The 27,008-nt window shown below is 38.7% G+C and overlaps 1 protein-coding gene across 1 annotated transcript; it reads left to right on the top strand.

The window, feature by feature from the left end:
• Nucleotides 1–14,759: 14,759 nt before the first annotated feature.
• Nucleotides 14,760–17,706, top strand: gpr25 (G protein-coupled receptor 25). The gene has a single exon (XM_081607249.1). It carries the CDS (start codon nucleotides 15,347–15,349, stop codon nucleotides 16,511–16,513), a length of 1,167 nt encoding a protein of 388 aa, XP_081463375.1. The 5' UTR covers nucleotides 14,760–15,346; the 3' UTR covers nucleotides 16,514–17,706.
• The last annotated feature ends 9,302 nt before the right edge of the window (nucleotides 17,707–27,008 follow it).

Here is a 27,008-nt window from a genome sequence, read left to right on the forward strand (position 1 = left end):
CTGAAGTTCGGTTGCAGCTTCCGTGAATGACAGCTGTCACTCTTTTGTGCTCCCAGCACACCATCTGCTTCTGGAGCTGACAATTACTGGCTCTGCCACAGATGGTGCGAGCTGCAGCCATGCCGGGGCATGTTTCTGCATCATCCGGCAGACCCTGCAAGCATACCCGCTAATAAGATGACCACCCATACCCTGAGGGATTTCCTTTCCCACCATCCGGCAAAACTAGGAACAAGTCTAAATTATAGTCGAGGCTGATTATTAGCAAGACAGATGGGTGAAGTAGAATGAGTGTCAAACTGTGTGGTGTGTTTATAAATCCTTGGAGAAGAACAATTTAGGTTACTATAATCCAACTTGAAGGACATAACATGTTGGTAAAAATAGAACATTTTAAAGCATGTTCATTCATTAGCTTTACTTTGTGAAATAAAAGCCATTATAGAACTTAAAAGAAGTACATTCATGTCAGATGAAGTAGAGAATGTGGAATAATGAACACGATGGTATGTTTTTAGCTTTCATGACAGCTTAATTTCTTTGTAACAAAAATCCATCCATATTTTGTGCTCTGCTTTTCCAAGATCGGGTCACAGGGGCAACAGGTGCAGGAGCGAACCCCAGATATTCCTCTCCCCAAAGCTGGGCTGGGGGCTCGTTCCCAGGCCAGATGGGACGTATCATCCCTCTAACAAGTTCTGGGTCTTCCCGAGAAAACCTCCAAGGTGAGGCACCCATCTCAAAGACTTAGTTCGGCCACTTGTATCCGGGATCCTGTTGGTCATAGGAGAAGGTTGGCGCATAGACGGAGCGGTAAATCTTTGCTTTGGTTTATGGTTCAGCTCTTTCTTTACCACAGCAGACTGGACCAGCACCAGCATTACTGCAGATGAATCCCCAATATGTCTATCTGTCATCACTCGCAAACCAGATCAAGAACAAGATTACGTCATCCATAAACAGTAAAGATGCAATCCTAAGGATGTTAAACCACACCATTCATCCATGATGAAGCATTAAAATCCATGAACACCACAAACAGGATGGGTGACAATGGGCAACGTGAACTGGGAACAGGCTCAAAAACACACGCACCCGGATTGGACAGGCATTTAAAGTCACCCAGACACTCCGTATTCGCTCAGCAATCCCCCACAAAATATCTGATGGCCGCAGACGCACTGCAAGATATTTCAGTGAGGCTGAGGATGTGATCCCTCGATAATCGGAACACACTTTGATTTCTGACCAACACCAAAGTGCCAAAGTGTCCCACAACTGTGTTTTATCGGACATTGAAGAGGTGTGTCAACCATGACATCCACATCCCCATGTAGAAACGTCCACTTTTAAAAAACCGAAAGAATAAAGTTTGTGAGCTGACAAATCTTTTCTAGAGACAACCCCCTCCTTAACCAACGCACAGCAATTTGCACATTATGTCCACTTATTTCCAATGCTCCTCACAGCAGTGTGCCAATACTTGAAAGTCAGTCGAACGTCTCTCTTTAAGTAACGACAGGAATTAGAAGGAGGAGAGAGAGACAAAAGCTTTTGTCCCACAAACCACTGTTTCTGGTAATAATCCTAAATCTGCCTCACTGCTGGAAAAAGTTGTCAGCTTTTCTCACAGCCTTAATTCCTAAATAAAGAAGTATATTTCATGAACACCATGAAATGTGGTGTTCATGGATATTTATTTATTTATTTATTTATTTATTTATTTATTTATTTATTTATTTATTTATTTATTTATTTATTTTAACCTTTGTCAATCAACTCTGATGGTAAAAGAAATAACACAACATAAACTATTAAAAATATAAACAAAAAGTAAATAACATGAGAGTGCTTTGCTTCTGTGATGAGAAACGCTGACAGAGTTGTCGGCTGCTCTCTTGAGATGTCTTTTTATTTTTTTGGGAGGGGGGTTGGTGAAAAAAAAACAGGAAGGTCATACGAGGACACAGCTGCACGCTCTCTGTCTCTAATGTGGTAACGCTGGATACACCCAAATAATCCAGGTCACTGATCAAACATCCAAAAAACACAACCTTGGATCAGCTCAGTCTTCACTTCCCTTCGCCTTGATGTACAGGAAAATGACAACAGATGGAGGTTCTTTGTTTCAAACTGGGAAACGAGGGACTTCTTTCAGTCTTGCACTTAAGCATATTCTCTTTTTTTTAGTGTGTATTTTTATGTATTCAGAACACTTGAATGTACTACAAAAAAAAAAGCTAGAGAAAAGAAAACATATTTTCTTTCCTCCTTTTTGACCTCTGGTGTAAGGATATTTTTACTGAATGTCACAAGTACATTGTAGAAACAGTAATGAGTACATCTTAAATGATGCAGCCGACACATATCTCAGGAAAGAGATGCCATCGGCTGCAGCGCCAGCCAATGAGAAGCGCTTGTGCGTTTCTTTGAGCGACTTGAGCAGTCAGTGAAAGGCTCTGTGGGGTCTCCATAGTTCACATGGCAAACTCTCAAACACCCACGGAGGGCGTCCTCCCTCCCTCTCCTGTCATGCCTTAACTGAGGCGAGTGTTGACACAGTGCTGGCCAATCTAATTTTGATTGTCAGGAGCAAGGAATTGCGATCGTCCCCCCGCCCCCCACTCCTCCTCCCTTGAGAGCATCAAGTTCATTTCTCTGGTTGCATAGGGATTTTTTTTTTCTTCCCCACCACCATCACCACCTCCACCACCACCACCAAGCTCCCCACAGCCCCAGCTCCCCACCACTAGAACAATATTCAGCCGTTCCTGGGCCTCTCAGAGTGAGCTCACTGGAGTTAATCTCTCAGGCCTCTCTTCTTCTTCTCTATTGCTGCCTCTCTCTCGCTCGCGCTCTCTCCCTCTCTTTCTATTCAAAAAGCCATTTGAGAACAGCTTGAATTAGTGACAGTTATTATTCAGACTAATGAGTAAAATCTCAAAAGGCAACAAAAGTGGACTGTGACATCAGCTATGCTAGCATTCATAAATCATTCATTCTCTGCAAAAAAAAGGGATGCATCAGCAAATGGGTGACAAATATAATTTTCTGCAACTTATGAAATGTTTTTTTTTTTTTTACACACAACAGTCGAAATGAAATGCAGAAATGTAATTTTTTTGTGTGAAACCCTCAGTAGAAAACCTATAAAACATCACTAAACCCTTATTGTATTCGCAGATCTGCATCATCGGAGAAGACAGATGGTCCTCTGCACATTTCTGTGTGTGTGTGTGTGTGTGTGTGTGCGTGTGTGTGTGTGTGTGTGTGTGTGTGTGTGTGTGTGTGTGTGTGTGTGTGTGTGTGTGTGTGTGTGTGTGTGTGTGTGTGTGTGTGTAAACAATAAAAAAGAAAAGGTCATGTTTATTTCCAATTCTGTTTTAAATTTCAATGTTTTCCACATGATTCCTTGCATAAATAACCTAAAATATTTCTTCTTTGCTTTCTAAATAGTAAATACACAAGCAGTAAATGAAGGCTAAGTCATTATTCATGCATTCAATGATATTCTAATTTAGTCCATTGTGTGCCATTGTTTTAAATTTAGCTGTGCGTGAAAAGAGATTCCCTTAATGTCTTTTCTGTGGGAAAACTGCGTAGTGACGAGCTACGACATTTGGTTGACGCCTCTGAGCCGTGTGTAATCACATCCAAGCATTTGGAGACAGATGTTCATTTTCTCAATGCACTCTCTCCCATTGAGATGCAGCTCCGCTTGGCTGTATGGTGTAATTAAAACTGATGGAAATCCAGAAAGAGGACTGGATGAGCGAAACCCGCTGATCTGCCTGGATGTTTTTGACTGATTTGCACATCATGCAGCTCCAGTTAAGCATTTTGAATCATGTATGTCTTGTTCTCCAAATGCAATTTTTAGTGTGTTTAAAATATGTTGCATACAGTAGCAGGAAGAGACCTTTTCAGATGCAAATGTAAAAGGCAAACATGGGTTCAACTGCAGTTTCACAACATGGCCAGGCGGGGGCAGTGCAGCTACAGGACCGAGGTAAGATTTCTCCTCAGCTTTCCGTATTTGGTCAGTCTTACCTCTTCACGCTACCAACCGATGTCAATTTAAAATATTTCCTTTTCTCATTATAACAAATACATTCAATTCTAATTCATTAGAACCTATAAAGTTAATTACATTTACAAACTGAGTTTTAAAAACTGGCCAAGCTCATTTATTTGTGTAGCTGCATCAACACGTGCATTGCAGGAAAATAAAGGAACTGAGGTAAGGGGAATTTCATCAAACAAAAGAAATATATATATATATATATAAACTAAAGTAATGTTAAAATGCACATTTAAAACAAATAAGAAAAACATAAAAATGATCTAATAAATGAATTGTTCTAAGCTGCATCAAACAATATTTTCAATCCTAATTTAAAGGAGCGAACTGAGTGTAACTTAATCCAGAGGACTAAATCCTGCCTCCCTGTAAAACGGTTTTAAATCTTTTTTTTTTCTTTTTTTTTTACAATTAAGTTAATATAGGAATTTAAAGACAGGTGTGATATGATGGGTTTCATTCAGCAGGACTCTGGGAACAGCTTTAGCTGACTGATTACGTTACGGTAATTTCACTTTAGTAAAAAATCTGTTTCTTCTACGTCCTGCTTTGACAGAAAATCCTTTATTCTGATAATGTTTTAAAGATTTACTTCAGTAAATAGTAGTAGGCTTTGTGTAGATACTGGATTCAGGTCTGAGTGTGTGAACTTGCGTTTTTGGACAGAAAATGGCATGTCATGTAGTGACACGGAAATAATTACGTGTTATTGGGTAAGTGATTTGATGTATGTATTGATATATGTGGCTCCATGACCCAAGCAAAGGTGAGCAAATAAAAGAGAACTAAGAATGCAGCCTTGAGGAACCCCTCAGATGATTTTTTCTTTTTGCTCTGATGAGACAAAGTAGGAGACAAAGTTGACCCTCCCAATCTTGCTACACTACCAGACAATCCCACCCACTTTTCCAGTTTAGAAATCAGCCCTTATATGGTTTTGATTGCAGATTGTTTAAGTTTGCAGGAAGGAAACAGAACCTGGTGGGTATTTTTACTCTAAGAAAACATCTTTTTAACCTAAATCAAGGCCTGAAGTAGTTTGTAGTGTTCAGCTCAGTATTTATCACTATGGCATCCACAAACAGGGAAAGAGCAAATTGGAAAAGTAATATTTAAGATATTAAGTTTAGGTAAGAAAACCATTTCTGAACAACCTAACCACAAGAGAGATGCAAATAATCTGAAACCATGCAGGGACAGAGGAAACAAAACAACTCTATGCCTTTAAACCACAAAAATTTTTGTTCTCAAGTACTTTGCTTTCAGGCTTTGAGTCCAATTGCAGCTTGTCAGAAGCAATCTTGACATTATGGAAAACAATTTTAAATTGAAAGATCAAAGGTGAAAGGTCAGAATTATTCTGTCAGGGGCAGAGAGGTCATCGAGGGGGAGGACTGACCGAATCGGAGCGCCTTTAACAAAAACACAAATCCTTTACAGATATTTCTCAAAGAGTTACTCATGGCTCCTTAGTGTTTAAAAAAAAAAAAAACGCGTGGTGAAAAACGTCAAGAAGGATTCTGACGGGGTGGCGCCGTGTTCGGATCGTAGGTGCATGATTTGCAGGCTGTCACATGACCGGCATGCAGATGAAGAGCAGTATCCCCCTTGCTCTGCACCCGGCGCAGGGGGCTACCCACCCCCCTTAGCTAAGAAAGCCTCTCCGTACCCCAGGGGAGGAGGTCTGTTGCGCCACGGCCACACTAAATCAACATCGTCCAAATGAGGTGTCACACTTGACCCCCAGCAGCCTCAGCCCCTCACACGGGTGTCAGAGCCACAATGAGCGGCCCTCCATCTCCAGCGCCTGCCTGACACATTTTGATTCATGAGAGAGCCTGGGCCCTGTCAGGACAAAATTACCCCTATCAAAATGCCACCATCAACACATTCATCAACTCCACCTCTGAATCCGCCCTTTTTTTCTTCTTCTTCTTTTCTCCTCAAAAAACAATTCTTCTCCAAAATCAACATGCTGGACATGCGCCTGCCCTCTGCCCATGTAGAAGCGCAAATGCATGTTCCCACTGATTGCCTCCTGTTATTGAGGGTGAGGGTCCGGCCTTCTGCTCTGTGAGCGGCTGAGCCTTGTGGCGAGCCTCGTGTCACAAAACACCGCAAACAGGTTCTCACGCATGATAGTGAAAAACAAGATCCAAATCTAAAGGACATGTCTCTGAGGGCCTCGTGCACCATCATTATCCACGCGTTTAAGGAAGGAAGTGAAGCTAGTTTATCACGATCGCAACTCTGACTTGTGAAAAAGGGGGTGGGAAAGCACATTAACTGACCTGAGAAGGAGCCAGGCCACTCTCTTCTTTCCCAGGAGATCCTGTCCTCCATTTTGTGGACACAGCTGAGACTGTCCTCTGGCTGGAGTCACCCAGGGAACGGATCACCTTCCTCCTAATCTCCTGGGCAGCAGATGCTCTCCTGCAACTTTGGAGCTAAAGATCGATGAGATCTCCTTTCTTACAGTTAGTTACAACTCAGCCTTTCTTCTGTTTTTTTTTTTTGTTGTTGTTTTTTTTTGTGATTGTGTGTGTGTGTCTTTACCACAACAGCTAGAGTGTTTTGGTCCCTTACTGAGAAGATCATTTACTGTTAAATGACATTCAACTTGGCCCACTGAGGCAACCATCTGCTAGCAAAGCCTTTCCCCTGGGTGACGCAGTCGCTGCAGTAAGACAAGTGTATCTGTCAACCAACTGGTGCCTTCGTGAGCTGCTACAAATGTCCATAATCTCCACATCATTATCTTTCAGAATGAGAATGAGAAGCTGCCAATATCTATTAGTGAAAACATCAACTATCTCCAAGCAGACCTTTGATTTATAATTTGTTTATGACGTCAATTCAGAAATCTTTACATAGAGCAACTGCAGCAAAGGCTGAAACAAATGGTAGATTTAACTACGGGGGATAAAATGTTCACGTCATGAACTGGTGTTTATGTAAATTAATAGTACCCAGCTGCAACAACCTACGCGGAGAATAGCTCACATTTGTGTCTAAATTTACTGGCATAAATGTCACAACATTTAAGGTAAAAAAAAAAAAAACTCTTGAGGATGTTAAAAACTCTTGCAGTTTTTCCAAATAGCATTTTTTTGTGTGTCTGTGAGGAGTTGCTGCAACCAGAAAGTGGCAGCAGCTTGGTCATATTTCAAAACCTGTGTTTTGTTTGTTTGTGGCAGTTCTAGCAGGAACACGAGACACTTCATGACTTTCCTCAGCTTCCACAAAACAAAACAAAAAAACATGATACAAAGGTTAAATTTCAAATACAAGAGAGATAGAAAAGAAATTAAACGGCTACAACAAACATGTGAAGCAAGAACCGTGTGCAAACATTTGAATTTATTTTACGTCTTTATTTATTCATTACACAACAAATATGTACAATCTAATATTTTGTAATATTTGCTTAAATGTTCCTTAAGTTGTAGAGAAATCTCAGTCTTTCCCATCAACAAGCTTCTGGCATAAAATGCTTCCTGATTGTTTTTGTTGTTTTTTTGTTGCTTTGTGTTCTGGGTTGTTAAAGGAGGTTGATGTTAGCTGCTTTGTCGTTTCTTGGATCTGCGTTTAGGATCTTTGTTGCTTTTGGAGCAAACAGCTGTGTCCACATTTCAGCTGGATTTGAGGTGAAGTTGGAGATGGTTGCTGCACCGTCTCTGTGCCGAAGCTGAGCTTGATGGAGGCACAAAACCAAATCCAGAGGCTATCAAGAGGAGGCAGCATCATGCTGAGGGGCATAGTGTAATGAAGCTGGAAGCGTTGCTAGTACCATGAATGAGTGAAATAATGACTGATAGACTGTAAACATTTGGATAAAAATGTGTGATCCAACAGGACAAAACTGGTTTCGGAGTAAATAAAGCAGAATGAATGAATTAACTAGTGAGCAATGAGTTTATTTTGATTTCAATCATATTATTGTAACCAATATAACAGACCAATAAACTCTGCTGGAAACGAATGGACTCTGCTGAAAAAGTCCTTGTATCCCCAGACATTTGATGTTTATAACTTTTCTATTTTGGTAGATGAATTATAATCTTGTTTTCCACTACCTGAGAAACTTTTAAAATATGTGTAACACTACAGAAAAAGGAGACTTTAAGTAGATAAAAGGACAAGAGATACAAGTTAGTAATAAGTAACAGAGTTCATCAGATATCTGGTGCCACATCTGAAAGCGGATGATGATCTCTTGTTATTTTCTTTCTTTCTTGGCGTGTGGATATGGCTTCACAGAAAACACACATCCTCTCTTTCTGGTTTGGCTTTGTGCCTACTAAATGCTCTGAGATGGCAAGATAAGCCGCTATTGATTGAGACGTGTTTTGACTCAAGCAGCTCTGTCTGTTTCAAGTCCGGTTCAGTCTTGCGGGTATGGAAAAGAGAGCAAAGAGTGTTTCTCAGTTTCTGTCGCCTCCAAAAATTTCTACATTCAGATTTTAAGGGTAATTTCTATCTAGTAAAATAAATAAAGTGCTGTGGAAAACTTTGATGCAAAAAGATGTGTTAATATAAAAACCCATCAACACACAGCCAGATTAAAATCGAATAAAACAAATGTGATTTCTTCATGTAGTGAATTAAATAGGTCAGGATGCCACATGTCAGTCAGGTGTGCGACATTTACATTTTTCTGCTCGAAACAAGCAAACGACATTTTAGGTTGTGATTTCTTGTAATTTCCTGCAGTGTGAGCAAATCCCCCTCATTTCCTGCATTTTTTAGCCACACTATAAACATATTTACTGCAAATATTTTTTGGCTGATGCTGTCTTGCATTTAAAATGACTGCCTGATTGAAGGAGACTTGTCTGCATGCTTGAATAAATCTGACATATAGAGTTTTTGCTCTATCGATTTCAGTAAAGCTGAGGTTTTTCATGCAGGATGTGATGAAAAAGCCTGTATGACTGTGTTGAGCTTACGGTCATTTCTTTATTTCCCATCATGCTTGTGTACTTTGTGTGAAAGAGGCTTGATTGAGATGCTTTTCTGCAGGTCATTTTCCAGAGATTTATTATTGAACCTGCAAGACAAATAAACAGAAGTCAAGTTCTCAGAGTTTGTCTTGGAAATATTTTTCCATTTCTTTTGTCTTTGAGGTATAAACCTCATGTTCACTGTGTCTGTCAAAGCTTTTACTTTAATGTGGATGACTGTCTTATAGTTTGTTTTTCTCTGATCTTGTTCAAGACACTTGACAGAGATTTTCACCTTTAACCGTTCTTGCTTAAATTCATTCTTCCACACTGCACAGATTTGTCTGTCTCACAGAAAACCCATATTGCTGCCACAGATCATGCAAATGTCAAGTTCAACATCATAATTTCCTGACTTTTTCTGCTATAGCTTAACGTGGGTGGGAGGTATTATATAAAATCGACTTTTTTGAGGTTTATATCATGTAATAATGTTACCCCTTCATCAAAAGCATACCTGGAGATTTGCTTTGACTCATTCATGCTTGTTTGAAAAATCCTTCAGTTTTCTGTAGCAGCCATTTGCAGGCGCCTTCATACGGTGTGATGCAAAGTCAAACTTCTTTTACGTTGTTTTTGACATATACAACATTTTTATCACAACTAAAGGTAACATAGTTACTTGAAAAATACAGATTTTTAATGTTGACCGTCTGTTAGCTTAGCTTACTTTAGTTGATGCTAGTTTCCCATTCAATTTTCTTCAGATATGAAGCTGCAACATTTTTTCTGTATATACTTTTTGCTTTTTTCATTACACTAAGATATGTATTTAAATCAACCTTTCTCTTTCAAAAGTTATATTCCAGTTTAATCAGCCCTTTATTTAATTATTCAAGTTAATTTGTAATATTTTAGGCAATTGTTTTTTGTCATCTTTTAGTAATTATTTACATAGTACAGATGAGGAATTAGCAAAGTTATTTACATACAATCTCAGTAGAAGTGTCCTAAAGTAGAATGTTACTGAACCTCCATGTTTAATGAATTTACAAGATGAATTTTGATCATTTAAATACTCCTGTCTTCTAAATAAATAGTTTTTAAACCAGCTGATGTTGCAGCGTTGCAACACATCAATTAGAAAGTCATGTTTATTGGTGACAACAGCAAACTGCAGTTGCCTTCACATCATGTAGGAAGTTTTAAGTGAACTATAGTGAATAAAGCTCCATGAGCTGCATTTAAAACATTTCCATGCTAAGCATATCTTGGTGATGTTATTCCTTCAAAGGTGAAAAGAACACCGGGATGTGATGTTGCCAGTGTGAGTAAAAACCAGGGTTTTGTTCAGCAGTAGTTCATGTCTCCTGGAGTGGCTGGTGTGGGTCATTCACCCCACGTAATGATGACAAATGAGGGTCAAACACCTGGGAGCTGTTGTGACATGGCCGCTACTATTTCTTGCTTCTTATGCATTAGGCAGGAATCACACGGTGTAACGTTGGGTTTTTTTTTTCTCCACCCATCCCACTTAAATTCTGTGTAATCCATTCTACTTAAACAGTTCTTGCTTTCATTTAGTTTGTGTCTAAATGAAGCAGAACTTTTCACTTTGACGCCTTAGGGAAAAACAATCTTTTCTTCACGGCTGTAACGAACTCTGAACAAAGGGCGAGCGGCGGGTAAACACCTCCAACCACGAGAGATGAAACAGAACATAGAGCGCATCATGTGCAGTTTTATTTGTGTCAGCTCAACTTTTGATTCGTTTAGCCTCATTAAACAAGACATGCTTCAGAGCCAGTCAGTGGGGTCTTTTTCTTTATCTTTGCACATAATGAGTGTAAAACAGTTTATGCTTTTGTGGGCAGATGTGGAATAGAAGGCCATGTAAACATATTTCTACATTGCAACCACAAATTTTGGTGTAGTTCATTGATATTTTATGAGAATACTTGTGCATCTTTACTGGAGATTTAATGGAAAACAAACAGCATCATGATGAAAAGGTTGAGCAGCGTTTAGTTACGAAACATCATCTGAGCCGTTCACTTAACATGACAGACTGAGCAAGGAGAGCGTTAACCTGCGAAACAACCAGCAAACCTGTGGTACCTCTGAAGTCTGCTGATGGTGAAATTATCAGTTTGTTCACGCTTAAACTCGGATCATTTTAGAAAAAAACTATAGCTGAAAGAAAACCCTCGGATATCCACAATCCAAGCAAAAGAAGGTGCTCAGATAAAACCAAAATGAAACTTTTTAGCTTGTTCAAAAAACAGCAAACTAATGCATTTCACCTTAATCAGACATTATCCCCACTGTGAAACCTGACGGTGGCTGAATTATGCAGTGAAGATGCTTATTTTCATCTGGATGGAGCAAAAAACAAGTTAATCCTAAAATAAGTCCATCAGAGGCTTGAAAATGGGAAAAGATTGACTTTCCACTAGGACGACCTTAAGGATTCAGGTTTAAGGTTGAACCTGAATGACATTTAATGCAAAGTTATACTAAAACTTCCATTAAAAGTCCACTAAAAGCGTAAACTTTGCACTAAAGATGTCATTATTTACCGAATGACACTTCATGAGAACAGTCATAAACATTCACAAAGACTCCTTCATGTTCATAACAGGTGTTATGTCATGTTTATGGCAGCGTTGTGCCAGTCTTGTACACACCTCTTCAAGTAAAGTGTTACCCAAAGCATATGAGCGAGAATGGCCCATTTAAAGTCCGGACTTAAATCCAACAGAGAACAGAAAATAGTTGAACATGGCTATTCACAGAAACTCTCCATCCAGTCTGGCTGAACTTGAACAAAAATAAATTCATATATAATAACATATATCTCTAGACGTTCAAATCCTCAAAAAATAAAAATAAAAAAACCTACTAAAACAAAAGAAACTGCAACAAAAAGTTCCATAAAAAGTAAAATACTGGCTCACAGAGGCTGAGCACAAATACAAACCAAACTTTAGAGCTTTTTAAAAACCTCGTATAACTTTACTTCCATTTCTCAGTTACACGCCACTCATATTAGTGCATCACTTAAAATCCAAATTATGCAAAGTTCAAGGGATGTGAATACTTTTGCGAGGCACGGTATGCGTTTAAAATACAAACCCGCTCTTCATTTGCTTCATTGCAAAAAAAAAAAAAATCAGCGCGAGAGTAAAATCATCTTTAGGAGATCCTCTTCTAAACAGAGTATCCATGGGAATCTTGGCACATTGGGAAGGCCTTTCTCTCCCCCCCCCCCACCCCCCCGCTCCTCGCCACCTTCCCTGCTGCACCCGTGCACCAATGCAATTGTTTATTTTCTCCCATTGAGGCTGCTCCATTCACCGGCTCTCACATTTACTCTGCTCAACTGGAGTGAGACAGCACTTATTCGAGGAGAGGAATGCGGCGTTCCACTGACAGAGCAGCAAGAATGCCGCAGAAATAATGAAACCTTTTCGGGTAGAAAGTACAGCTGAGGGCAAACCTCGTCAAGCCGAACAATGACGGGCTTGGCAGGACTTTCTGCCGTGATGAGTATATCCGCACATCACCTTGACACTTCAAAGCCGAGGAGTGTTTAAATAACGCGCAGTGAGGATCCCATCGGGGGGGGGGAGGTCATTCATTTTAAGTGCTTTCCTCCTCAGAACAATAAGCTGCTCTCTTGTAAGACGTGCTCTGTCCCCCGACCTTACTTTCCCCAACCGCAGTAAAGCAACAACAAGCAGCAGCACAAAGGTCATCTCTCTTGAGCTCGACCTTGCTTTGGAGAGCTCACCTAGCTCCTTTGTTAGCGAGCACAGGTGCAGCGGCTTCCTCTGCTCCGTCTCTGCCAGAAACCTTCAACCAGACATGGCCGAATGGGTTCAATGCGAGGCGAGGAGTTACATCACTCACACCACCACCACCAGTTATGTCGGTTTTGACGGGCAATGCCAGGCGACTCATACAGAAACTGCACTTAAGTTTCTGTTCTTTTAATCACAAGCAGTGTTTTGCAACGCATTTTTTATGATGACACATGTTGCTTTGTCACAGAGTTAAATGTGTTTACAAGCTTTTGTGATATAACGAGACCAAAACTGCTGACTACACGCTGAGCTGTGGCAAGCAATGACGGCGTGCTTATCCAGAACTGATGGAAAAACTAGCAAGAACTTTAGGTTTTAAACCCGGAAGGTTCAAATAAAATTCGTCAGGCATTTAGGTTTGAAAAGTTGTTTTGCTCATGGTTTATCTGAGACAAACAAGTTGAATTAATATAAGAGGATCACACCTGCACTGGTGAGATTATTTAGAGTTACATATTTGAGCAAATGCCAAATGCAAACAGTGAAACTCCTTGTATATCACCACTGAGATGGAGACATGTCTGCCATCTAGAAGAAATCACCCAGACATTGTTTACAAATTGAAACACCACCAATAACCACTAAAAACAACAACAACTTCATAAACCTGGAACTAATAAAAGCATTTTTCATATTGACAATTGCACTCTTTAAGACAATCAGCTCAAATCAGACGTTTAGATGCTGCTTTTATTAAATCCTAACTAAAATAATGGTGAAATGAGATTACCAAACAATGTTAGGCATTGTAAAGCCACTTGTTTTTCAACGTCATTGACACATCTCTTGCACATCTGAATCGGGTAACTTGTTAATACAGCTTATCTTGAACTTTCACACATGTTGTTATGCTGTAACCACGGAATTCAACATCATTAGTGACAAACCAACACCTAGGAAATAAAACAAAATGTTTTTTAAAAATATTCTCTCAGATAAACATCTGAAAGTGTGGCATGCACCCCGAGCCGAGTGCAGCCAGCTTTCACCACCAACCTCCTGGTGTGTGTTTCTACTTTCTACCAGCTTTGCACCTCTAAACACTGAAATTTCTGCCCATTCTGCTTTGCAAAACAGCTCAGAGTTGGTCAGAATGGTTAGATAGGATCTATGAAAAACATTTTTCAAGTCCTACAGCAGATTCTCAAACGGTTTTACGCTCTTAACACATGACTTATGCGTTGATCTGAACCAAAGAGCCATTTCGTACGTCTGCTTGTATGTTTATGGTTTTTGTCCTGCTGGAAAGTGAATCTTCTCCTCAGTTTCAAGTCTTTTGCAGCCTCTAACAGCTTTCAAACAGAACTAAAGATTTATTAATTTGGTGGCCTCTTAAGGCAATTGAGTTTATTTCGGGGTGTCAGAATAAAAGGCACTGAAAATAAATTCAACATTTTTTGTGGGTTGCAGCTTTAATGAGGGAAAATGCGAAAAAGCTCGAGGGATATGAATATTTGTAAAGAGCCAGTAGAGATGAGATTGATCCCTTATTACTAATTACACAATATTAAAATAAATAGGTTGATAATTTAAAACACAGTTCTTTCTTTATATTTAAACAACACAATGATTTTTATGAAATCAACAACTCAACCTCGTTCTGCTGCCTCAAAGCTTTGTCATGAAACTGAACTCCCTGCAGCAGAAGCAGCTTAGTTAAAAAACAAAAACATGTAGCGCTGATGACATTTCATCCGCAGCCAGCCTGTCGGCTTTAACTAGGACGACTGTGGAAGTGCATTTTCACTTCACAGTTTTAGCAGATTATTGAACAGCATTTTCAGGTGATTTAAGAGATCAACTTACATGCAACTTGTTCCCCCGCAAAGTGTCGACATGTTGCTTATAAGTAATGCAAACTTATGTCTTCTAACAGGTTCCAAAAAATGAATGTTAAGATTTTGCCACAATGATTTTAAGGGTTTGAATGTATTAGAGTGAAGAAGAGTTTAAAAGCAAACACAGAAGTAAAGCTTAGCTGCCCCCTACTGGTCAGATAGATGCAGGAGACATAAAACTGGAAACTTTAGTGGGCAGATATTAAGATTTTTTTAAGTGAAATGATGGCAAGCCACCTGACCACAGACTTGTTGACAGTCCACAGGCGCATGGACGTCCGAGGAGAAGTGTTTTGAGGACATTCTAAAAAATTTACATGAAAAAAAAAAAAACGTTTGTTTTCTTTTAATACAAAACATTTGTCATAGCTTCCTCATGGTCTGTCAGTGATGCTTCTCAAGTTCCAAACTACATGTTTGGACTTTCAGTTTATTGCATTTTCAATTACATGAGAAAAAGCTATAAGGGGAAGTCAAGTCAGACAGATAAAGGAAGACGGTTGTGGCGCTAAGAGAGGAAGAGAACTGAAATAGGATCGTGTTTTTTTTTTTCTCTCTGTGGTTTGCACTCGTAATATCGAGTGGCAGTGTGTTCAGAGGGTTAGATCAGTCACCTCGATGCAGAGCACAACCTCTCCATCACCTCTCAGCATGGGGGACGAAGATTACGACTATTATAGCTATGAGAATGAGTCTAACGTTACTGACAATGAGACCTATAACATTGGCAGTGGCTTTTCAGACCTACCCGGCTCCCACATTTTCCTGCCCACCATGTATTACCTGATATTCTTCACTGGATTCTGGGGCAACATCTTTGTGATCGTGGTGGTGGGGAGCAAAGGCAAAAGAGCAGGTCGCCTGGTGGACATCTTCGTCTTGAACCTGGCCATGGCTGACCTGGTCTTCGTCCTCACGCTGCCTCTGTGGGCCATCTCTTCCAGCCAGACGAACGACTGGGACTTTGGGTTTGCCAGCGAGTTCCTGTGCAAGCTGAGCAGCTACATCATCTCTGTCAACCGCTTCTCCAACATCTTTTTTCTCACCTGCATGAGCATTGACCGCTACCTGGCAATAGTGAAGATGATGGATTCCAGGTACCTCAGAAGTAGTAAGTGCATTCGCATCACTTGTGCTGCCCTCTGGATCGTCTCTGGCATCCTTGGCGTTCCCTCTCTGATCTACCGAAAAGTGGCGCCATCTCTAGGCGGTCAGTCCTGCCAGGAAGAGGACAACTTGGCGATCCTGATCGGCATGAATCTGGGCATGGTGTTCCTCACGTTCATCTTCCCGGTGCTCGTCATCATGGTTTGCTACGGAACCATCATCATGCATCTCAACAGGCACTGCGCCGCTGCTGGGAACGCCCGAGCCGAGGGTCGCCGCAGACACTCGCTGAAGATGGTCCTCTGCATCATCGTGGCGTTCGTGGTGTCCTGGCTGCCTTACAACACCTTCAAGTCCATCAAAATAATTCTCTATCTCTCAGAAGGCGATCTAAGAAATAAAGCATGGCTGCACAACGGGTTCCTCATCTCCTGCTGCCTGGCTTTTCTCAACAGCTGCGTGAACCCGGCCATCTACTTCTTCTTGGACCACCACTTCAGGCGACGGGCGAAGTTCCTGTTCCAGAGCTGCGTCGGGAAGACAAAGATGCTGCAGAGCTTCAACTCCTCTGCTTCTATCACCAACCCCGGCACTTCTGAAACCTATGCGACAAATGGTGGGCGAACGCAGATTCAGATGTCCCTGCAGGAGGAGAACAAGTCATTCATTACCTTCTGAAAGTCCAGAAGAGGTGATGTCATTGTTTTATATTTCAATTAAAATCTATCTGACAATCATACGCAATTTTATTCTTTTTTTTTGTTAAATTCTAGTCTCTGCTCATTTTCTCCTGCAGAGCCCTGATGTATTACGGCAGAACATTAAATAACTCATCTTATTTTTTGTTTGTTTCTGAAATATTTGTTTTATGTTTAATTGTACAATGGTTTTTTTCTTTTCTTTTGACTCACTCATCTAAGAAAATGCCGTTGATACTGTTTATACTGGATGGCAGTACATAACTTGACTGTTTATTTTTTGCATGTTGCATTATTATTTTAGTATTAATCTAACAATAGTTCCTAAACATAACATTAGCTTTGAATTATTAGCATTTTTATGTTTTTTGTAAAACTTTCAAGTTTTGTACTTTTCTGATTCATCTTTTGTTGTAAAACTGCGAGGATTTTTGTAAAGTTTTTTTTTTATTGCGGGAAATAAATGTGTAAGAAAAAAAAAACAGTTTTTTACAATTAGCTGCAAGTTTTTCCAGATAAACACTTTTTATTAAATTGCTGTGAAACTGACAAAGCTCCAGTAATCCATAGTTTACATATGTTAACTACATTTAATGAGTGGTTTGATTTGTATTGTTTTTTAATAAAATCTAATTTTGTTATACATATTTTTATTGCTGCAGTGCTGCTCACCCACTTCTTATGCTTAAACAAATCTATCCACTGTTGTTTAAACATGATTTGAAAATAATACAAATTGACACATTGTAAACATATATATTGAGCTTTGTAATGACAATAAATCTCTTATCAACAAGTTTTAATTATACAAGAAAGACTTTTACACAACCTCGCGATGCTTTCAAACACTCGGCGGTCCTGACAGTCAAAGCACACGATACGTAAAACCATCAAAGTGGAAACATCTGGTTTCACATCGCACGAAAGCTACAAATCAGGTCATATTTATTTGCTAGTTATTTAATCATCATAAACCGATAACGACAATATTCAAATTATTATATATATTTTTTTTTATTTAATTCTCTTGAAGATTTGCACGCATGTAATTTGGATTAACTTTAGATGCATTACAGAGAAGTCTGTTTGAGAAATCAACTCAGACACTTTTCTCACAGGTGTCTTTCTGCAGTTTCTATGGAGAAATAGTCATTTTAATCAAATGCCAAGAGACCACAAAGTACTGTTGCGACTCAAGATGTAGATACATGCTCAATTTCAAAAATGTGTGCTTCAAACTTTATTGAGCTTACTTCATTTTTCACACTTAAAAAACAAACAAAAAAAAGACATAGAAAACCACAGGATCTGACAGCGTTGACCGCTTTCTGAGTTTTTTTTTTTTTAGTTTTCACATGACAGGCTCACTGTGTGAACTGTGTGCACAGTGCGACCCGTATTGTTTTCTGTCTTCGTCAAAACCCAGAGTGCACACAAAGGACAGTTAAACGCAGGGTTTTTCTTTGTTAAAAGTCTGTTCAAGACATAAAAGATTTCCTGCCTTCACATAGCAGAAAATGTGCCAAAAACAAACAAAAAGGAGCAATTAAAAGTTAAAAAAATAAAGGGGAAACACAAGAAAGAAAGGCACAAAGTTGACAAGACAGTGGGAGAGCAATGCAGACGATCACAACAGGAAACAACAAGTCTCAGTTCTTTTTTTTGTGCTTCTTGGTGTTGTTTTGAAAGCTGAAGAGTAAAATACTAACAAAGAAGATAATATCAAAAGTCATCGTCAAATAGTAGCCCACTGATTCACAAGAAAATATACATTTTTCTAAAAAAATCTAAATTTAAATCTAATTCCATAATCCATGCTTAATATTTATTCTACACATTTAAATCTACAGTCTCTTGCACTCCCACATAGTTGCTTTTTGTCCCCATGTAAAGAATCAACTGAAATCATTCACACCTTTTCAGTTTTCTCACGTTTTGCACAGACTTAGTCAAAAATAGATCTACATACGGTTCCCCATTGGGGTAAGGTGAAAACACCTGTTTTATAAAGATATATTTTCTGAGGTGAATGCAGACTCATTACAGGTGCACCCCTTGTCAGGGGTATTCAATGTGCAGGTGTATAAATATGGTTTAGTTATGGACTTATAAAATACAAGACTTCACGATTCAAATGGAAAAAAATTCATGCCCAACTCGTTTTTGAAGGGGCGTGTTGGCTTTAGTGTGTGAGTTTCATGCCTCTGTTGTTGATCACTTTGAATGTAGTTACTTTGTTTATTGTGAAGGCCGTTAAAGTTCTGTGCTTTTATTTTGTCAACGTTCTTTATAAGGTATCCATGGCAACAGTACAGCAGTTCTACCTGGGAAGGTTAACCGCAATGAAGGAAAAGCTTAACAGCAAAGCAGAAAAACCCATAAAAAGCCACTTAAATTTAGCTTCGGTCAATAAGAGAACAAGGTAACGGCGATTGAAGTTTAAGTATTTTAATTCTGTGATTGCTTAATTATTAATTAATTAAATGAATTGTAGCGAACTACGTCACGAATTGTGAAAATGATTGTAATTTTTCTTGTTTAGATCTTATCGTGGTTGATGAGAAACAGGGATGGCTTTAATAAATCATCATCTCATCATCAGCGTTCACAATGCAGCCTAAAGTGACCCAATTCCGTTTTTTGTTTTTGTTTTGTTTGTTTTGCCTTAATGCGACCTGTTTCTGATATTTTCATGACAGTCTGAACAACACAGGTCGGATTTTTTTCGAATCCGACCCAGGCCACTTAGATATCCGATAAGTATCTGATTCAAATGTGACCTACCGTCCAGGTCGCATTCATCCACCTGAACGTCATTGATACTCGACAAACGTCAATATTCTGCGTCCTGATACGACCAAGCGAGAAGAAAAGCAACATAGCGGACTGTAATGAGGATTAGGTTGTTACTGTACTGGCTCCGCTCGGACAACAACTTTAAAATCGTAAGCTATGTTCCACCGTTAGCATCCATGTTTACTTCCGCAAACGCTTTTTCTTTATGACAGTTGGCAAAAACACTGAGCACACTCTATTCGTGACGATATTGCGCCCTCTACTGCGCATGCGGGACACTTTCAGGTCGCTTACAGTTCAAACTGGAGAACGCATACAGGTCGGAATTAGGTCACTTAAAGCTGCAGTGTGAACGTAGCCTAAGTTGACTGAACGCTAACTACATTCAGTTGGCCTTTACACATATAATTTTAAAAATGCAGAAACAGTTGTTAAATACAGAGAATGACAACTCAAAATAGTATTTCCACCCATGCAAAGGCAGCACAGAACAGCCACTTTTTTGCACCATTGTTTTGGTGGGAAATGAATTATTGCCTAAGCAATCTCTCTATATCTAGCTGCTGTCATCTTATCCTCTATGCAGACTGGTCGTCCACATCATGCCACAGATAAACATGCTTCATAGTATAGTAGGGTCGGAGTTGGTCAGTTCATGACCAGAGCGTTGTTTTTTTTTTGTTCGTTTGGGGTTTTTTTTTCTCTCCAGGTCTGATTCAATAAGTTCAGGCCAAGAATTACTAGTTTAGTTTCTACAGACTATAATTTTGTTGCTCATTCTAATTTGTTAGAATGAGCAACAAAACAACAAAACAACAACGTTGATTGTTGCTCCTTTTAGCAACAAGAGCCTTTTAGATTTTCCTGGCTACTGTTCCATGAACATCTTATTGGTGAACTGTAGTAGCAATGGTTGATCTGGGTGATATTATCAAGACAAAGGAAACAGAGTCACTCTGTCTAAGTCAGGATGCCCAGAGTCTGTGGAGTTGGTGTGCTGCAGGTTTATTACTCTCTCTGGTTCAACACAGCATGTTAATTTTCTGAAGAGGCCTGCTAATAAACCTTCATCTGATTCATATGTTTTATTTCTCTTGAGCCAGGGAGAGAAATAAAACATTTCAACACCCTTGTGTAAGTGAACAATTGAGCACTGAGTTCTTGGTCACCTTCATTATCAAGGTCTTTTATACCTGATCTAATGTTAAACGTTTCCAACATTTTTTTTGTGTGTCCTTCATGAGAACTGTGGTTTACACAATCAGATCCATATACATTTCCTTTGACTTCACAGCTTTGTTTGTGATGTGATTTGCAGTATTAGCTGTGAGATATTATATAAAGTGCTATTGCAAATCATGTTCATTTAACTGAATTTAAAGTGCATCTGGAAATTGTTCAAAATGCTTCACTTTTCCACATTTTGTTACGTTACACCCCTATTTCAATGTGTTATGAATTAATGTTGATTTAAAAAAAAATCAAAAATAGAAATCCAAGAAATCATATTTACATATTGCAGCCTTTGGTATTAAGCTCAAAACTGAACTGGTTCCACTGATCATCCTTGAAAAGTTTCTACAACCTAAATGTAGTCCACTTGTGGTAAATTCAGTTGACTGGACTTGACTTGGAAAGGCACGCACCTGTCAATGTAAATATATCTTTACTCAATGCTGAAAAGCAGAAAAACAACTTACCGTTCCAGGTGGCAGGTTGTGCTGCCGGGATGAAGCTGTAGCATAGCAGAGAGCAAGGGGGAAGATGTGAGCAGTGTACTATATGATTGACAGCACTAAGACCCTCCTGCTGGCTATGATTGGTTGTTTCTGAGTATTTCTGCAGATAGCACTGGAAGAAGGCAGAGGAGCTTGATTAGTGACAGTTTAACAGCTGTGTAAAAAACAATGTTTTATAAATGTTTCATATGTTCTGCAGCTTTCAGATTCAGTCGGTAATGTCAGAAAATGTTGAATAAATAATGGGGTGTGAATAGTTTCTGGCTCTTGAGACTTGCTGACACGGAGCAAAATCCCCCCCACTCAGAGAAAAATGAAGCATAAATCTATTCTGTTTTACTCTTCAGAAACACATCTGTCAGCTCTGAGGTCTCCTGGGAGAAAGTCGACAGGTTCATCACCCTGAGAACCGGCTGTATGATTGAACATGCATTCACACACGAGACAGACAGTCAATACTAAAATGTAGCTTCTCAGAATCCGGCTGAATTCACTTGACTCTGAAAAGGAAGTTCATGTACTAGAAAGTTCAAATGTTCAAACATGCCCACTGCTTTTTCAGTGGTGGGCGCAATATGAATCGGAGAGTTTCAAAACCGAGAGAAACAGGTTAGATGCTGGCCCTTTGGTGGCAAGGTCAGGAAATTCCCTGTTTCCTGCTTCGAGAAGTTGCCAATCATCTATGTTCGTCACACAGAAACAAACTCTGCCCTGTCCCACGAGAGGTCAAACTGATTTTTACCGCTTTTACACAAACAGAAACACTCTTACATTTCTTAGAAACCGGCTTTTTTTTTTTCTTCTAATCCTTTCCAACCAGGTGATCTTCTCTCCAGCTTGTAAGTAAAAAAAAATAAAAACACATCATGTAATCTTCAAAACAAATGCACAGATTTCTGCCTCATTTATGAAAAAAAAAAAAAAGTCAGATTGGGAACTATACAATGATTAAAAACGAGTATATTTTTGCTGATTTATTTAAAATTTGTGGTAGAATTGTGCAGCGTGCGCATTGTTGCCATGGTTTCAGTTCTATTATGAGAGCTGTTAACCGCCTTCGCGTCACTCTCAGGGCACTGCCAGTTACTGCTGCTCTCAACTTCAACAGCCACCTAAAGTGCACTAGTTTCTGTTATCTGAGCACAAAAACCTGCAAAACTAAGTTACCATACTTGAGTATGCATCCCCTTTTTAATATAATTTAATTCAGCTCCAGAAGACAGACCTTTCTCAGGTTAGGTTTAATAATTATGCCAAACGTTTACCTGACTTTCACAGTTAAACTCAAAATATATGTAGTGTTGTGTCTATACCTGTACACAACATATTACACATTAAAGCACAGCATTTGTTTTATTTGAAGCATGAAATTATAAAGCAGCTTTTTTAAAGTTTTTAAAATGTTCCGCCTACATTCCCAACAACTCTTTGTCATTGTGTTTCTAATATAATTGTATATTCCTTATAGCCATTTTTGCATAAAAAAATGTACATATGAAAGCAGTTTTTTCTGGTTCAAATAAATCCCCGTGACGATCGTATGACTGGTCTGTTAGTCTGGCACACGCAAAATGAAAGGTGAGACACCGACTCTTGTGTCTTATCAAAGTTTCCTTTTGTTTCAGCTGCCCCTTTCTGTGCATATCAATGATGAGACAATCAACTTGTAATTTTCCCACAGACTTCTTGCTGTACCATCTGCAGAGGCTACACTTTGCTCATATCAGGAATCTAGGCTCACTATGACATCCCGTATGATCTTCTTGGTGTGAACTTGAAATCACCTCACTAGATGACATTTGCATCCAGCCTTCTTCCCACAGTTTCTCACAATATGTCTCAATGTCTCTCACAATGTCACATATAGCATAGGTGAAGAGGACCAATGTATAGAGATGTGTCTCAGTAAATTAGAAAATCTTTAAGTTCATTTATTTCAGTAACTTAGTTCCGATATTGAATCTTGAAACATATTTTCTACATAATTAATTACAGGCAAAATTATAGATTTAAATGGATTATTAATATTCATGGTTACAGCTAAAAACAAATGAATACCCCCAGACAAAAATGAGAAAATTGCATTCCCAAAAAAACAAGTTCAGAATGTATTTAACATAGGAATTATACGGCCATGGAAAGGGAAATACTGACTCGATAGTTGTCAGACAGTCGTTGACACACTCCACAAAAAGAGACAGTTATTCTTAACGAAGCTGGTAGTTCACACACTGCTGTATGTAAGCATATGAATGGAAGACTAAGTGAGAGATTCAAAAGGCATTAAGTGTTTCAAGAACTACTGCACACGATCATATCGCCATGTGATAAACCCGTCGTGAACCAGAGACAGCGTCAGCATCATCCTATCTGGGCTGAGAAGAAAACCACCTCCTGTTGTTCTGTGGTGCAGATTTTTTTTTAAAACAGAAGATAATTTTACATTTGGAAAATCGATTTATTTTTGTGTGCACTTATGTCAGCTGAACATAGACACGTGGTTCAATAAGTTGACATTTCTGTATGAAATTTCTTTTTCGTTTTTTTTTTTATCGTCAAAAGGAACTGAAAGTAAACTGTATAATGAATCAAGCTATTTTAAATCGTATACAATTAAATTTAGAAATTGATGTGCAGACATAAATAATCTTTATCAAGAATATTCAGATTTCTTAAGACCCGCCTTTTCCTTTTAACTCATGCAAAGCACTTTGAATTGCCTTGTTGCTGAAAATGTGCTATATAAATAAAATTACCTTATCTTACCTTTACCGTCTGGCAGAAAAGACTGAGGATCTTGAACTAAATGTTGACTGAAGGAGGTAATGATTTGAAAATCTGTGAGCCGAAGGAAGCAGTGAGGAAAATAACCAAAGATGAAAAAGCTAGTGGTAGATAATATGACATGAAAAAAAGACACCCTCGGTGACACATCAGCTGGAGTTTATTGGTGATCTGCCTTTGCTGTAGGAGACAAAATGAATACAATTTTCAGCACCTTGATATAAAGAAAAGGCAAACAGTTGAGTTGCATCAATTTCATGTTTTTGCATATTTAACTATTAATCATTTATATCAGCTTGTGTTTTTTTTTCTAAATTCCTGTCACTCAGTTCTTGACTCACACTAAACCGACACCAGACTCCCATATTTAGATTAAACATTTGATGAATCACAACATTTAAATTTTGTCTGAGCTGTTAGAATAAAAGTGACCCGAGAAAAGAGCCTTGTGGATCCCCAAATGTGGCATTTGTTCACTCAGATTTGTATCTGCCGATAGATAGACGGCGCGTTCAGTGTGCCAAAGAGGATCTGACACAGTCTAGCGCTGTGAGAGATTCCACCCACATGCACTCTGGTCGACTCGGGTCACAAGTTCTTCTTCCACCACTGATTTGTAGATCTCATGCCAAAACGTCACAGGCTAAGAGGAATCCATGTGAGGATTAAGGTTTTTTTTTGGTTTTTTTTAGCTGGACTTCAATTTAAAGTTTTGTGATAAAAACATAGCTGAATAAAATTCATAAAATTTTGTTGGTGTAAAATTCTGCAATTATCAATGTGTTTCTAAGGGGAACCCCTGCCTAAGTCAGCAACCATTTATAGCTGAAAAAGAAAATCTGACCACAGACCAAACACAGATCACCAAAAAAAAAACCAACAAGACAGTGAGTTAATGAATTACAATAATCATGCTTTTTAACTAAGAAGAGTTGAATTAAAGGATTTTAAACAGAACAATTATTTCTGATAAAATTATTTCTTCCCGCTCAGTGTTTTGTTTGCTTAAGTTGTCTGTCTTTCACAACAGTGGACTTGTAATGTAACAAGTCTATTTTTAAAAAGAATTGTCTGACTTGTCTCTTTTTACTTGGCTGGGTTTTAACCCTTTTCAATTTTACTTATTTCCAGCAATAGTTTTAAAATTGCACTCTCAGCAGTCATTTCCATGAAAATGAAAAACTCTAAAAGTGATTTTAAAAACTTTAGTTAATCCACGGAAAACGTCAGCCTCTTTGTTGAGATTCTTCTGCAGCGTCGCCCGGCTCCAGGCGTAGCTGCCCTCAATTCTGTCTGTGGCACCATGCATTCATTTCTCACAGTTAAACCACAAAGATGCAGCGCATTCATGCTGTGATCGTGCCAACGGTGCAGCCAATAAATGAAACAACTTGATGTGGTTTCCTAGTTCCTTACAACTTGAGCTCAAGCCTGCATGAGCGACATTCGGTCTGTGCAATCTGTAGCTAAAACCTAAGAAAGAAAAACAAGGCCAGAAAGTGGCTCGGGTGGTGGGGACCAGGGAGGTGGTCTGCCTTACTCCTCTAACTGTAAGGAAAAATATGAGTCATGCTGCACAACGCTTGGCCATGTCTGTGGTGAACTTGAGCAAGGCACAGAGTATGCTAAGAGTGACTGCTTAATACTTAAGAGTGCTGGTGTGACAAGGAGATATTTTAAAATAGATCATCTATTTCTAAGGAGGATTTTATTATTTAACACACATGCATCCTGATTTTTTATTTCAGTTTGATCTATTTGTGGCGTATACAATTTTCACACTTTGCAAGAGTTTTTTTTTTTCTATCCTGTCCATACTCAGATGTTTACTTCATTGTATTTTTTTCCTACAATGTACAGGTTTTAATGTGAAGAAAAACAACAAAAATAAAAGACTGAATGAAAGAAAAGCAAAACAATTTCCACCTTTTGATCTTGCAAATCTTATAATTGTTTTTTTAATCAATTACTGACTCTAAAGCATGTTGTGTAAATGTTAAATGAACTTAAGAATTACTTTTTTTTGTTAAAGTGTTAGCAAGTTATTCGCTATTAAAAAGTACAACCTTCTGTATTAACACAAGCCACTATGTTTTACTGAATTGATGTTAAACATGTTTACAGTATAATTTTCTGTAAGATATACCAATAAAGAGATACACACTATCCAATGTCACTGTCATTCACATGATGTAAAATTGAGTTGGTGTTGTTGTTGTTGTTGTTGTTGTTTTACAAATCTCAGTTCATACTGCTGCGATAATGGTCAAGATGCTGAGAAACAATGCATGTTCTTCTATAGTAATTGGTCACGAGTCTCATGTAATGCTCTGCTGTCCTCTAGTGGACGTGTTTAAAACTACAGTTCCGATGCATGAGGTTTGAGTTTAGGGGCGTTTCATTTGGTTCATGTAAGAATATCACATGTGGAAATATCATTCGCTGTCAGTTTGATAATGTTGAACATTAGTGTCGTCATCATGACTTTCGGTCATTCTACATTACAAATCACACATTTTACATGGTATGAACTCAGAGAGTTTTCAATAAATTCTTAAAAATCTGTTTTTGAATTTCAAAGTCTGAAATTATCACTTTTAACCTATGAATTATTATGACTGTGTCTCGAATTGAACATTTGGAACGCTATATAATAATCTTGTCTTTCTAAATTACGATTTAAATATCAGGACTTCAAATGTTAAAATCAAGACCAAGAGAATCAAACGTGTTACTTTGAGTCTATTTGATCGTGTATTACTTTGAGTCACTTTTTGCTCTTTGAGGGAAACTGTTCACACACCGATGGGGCGTTCAAACACACGCTGGTGCAGATGTGTAGGATTACTAAGACCTGTCGGGTGAACAATTAACTAACAATTAACTCACGATGACTGAGTTTGTGCGGAAAAACAAGCATTTTGCTGTTTGTTTTTCACACTGTGAACGTATCTAAGAAACAGCGCAGAAATAAAAAATAACAAAACAGTACGGTTTTAAAGATTTTTTTTTAGAGTACATGTGTTGTATGCATTTATTTCCTTTTTATTTGTAACCATTTATTGTACTCAATGATCCCATTTTTTCCTCGTCGAAACAGTTCTGTACAAATTAGGTGGTTACCTCGGTTAATGCTTGTTGATTCATGCTCCTTTA

Source organism: Poecilia reticulata, chromosome 5 (assembly GCF_904066995.2).
Source record: "Poecilia reticulata chromosome 5, P_reticulata-male-v2, whole genome shotgun sequence".
In the NCBI taxonomy this organism is placed as follows: domain Eukaryota; kingdom Metazoa; phylum Chordata; class Actinopteri; order Cyprinodontiformes; family Poeciliidae; genus Poecilia; species Poecilia reticulata.

Excerpts from the sequence above, each read along its gene's own strand:
- gpr25 (XM_081607249.1), top strand. The coding sequence starts at position 15,347 with ATGCAGAGCACAACCTCTCCATCACCTCTCAGCATGGGGGACGAAGAT.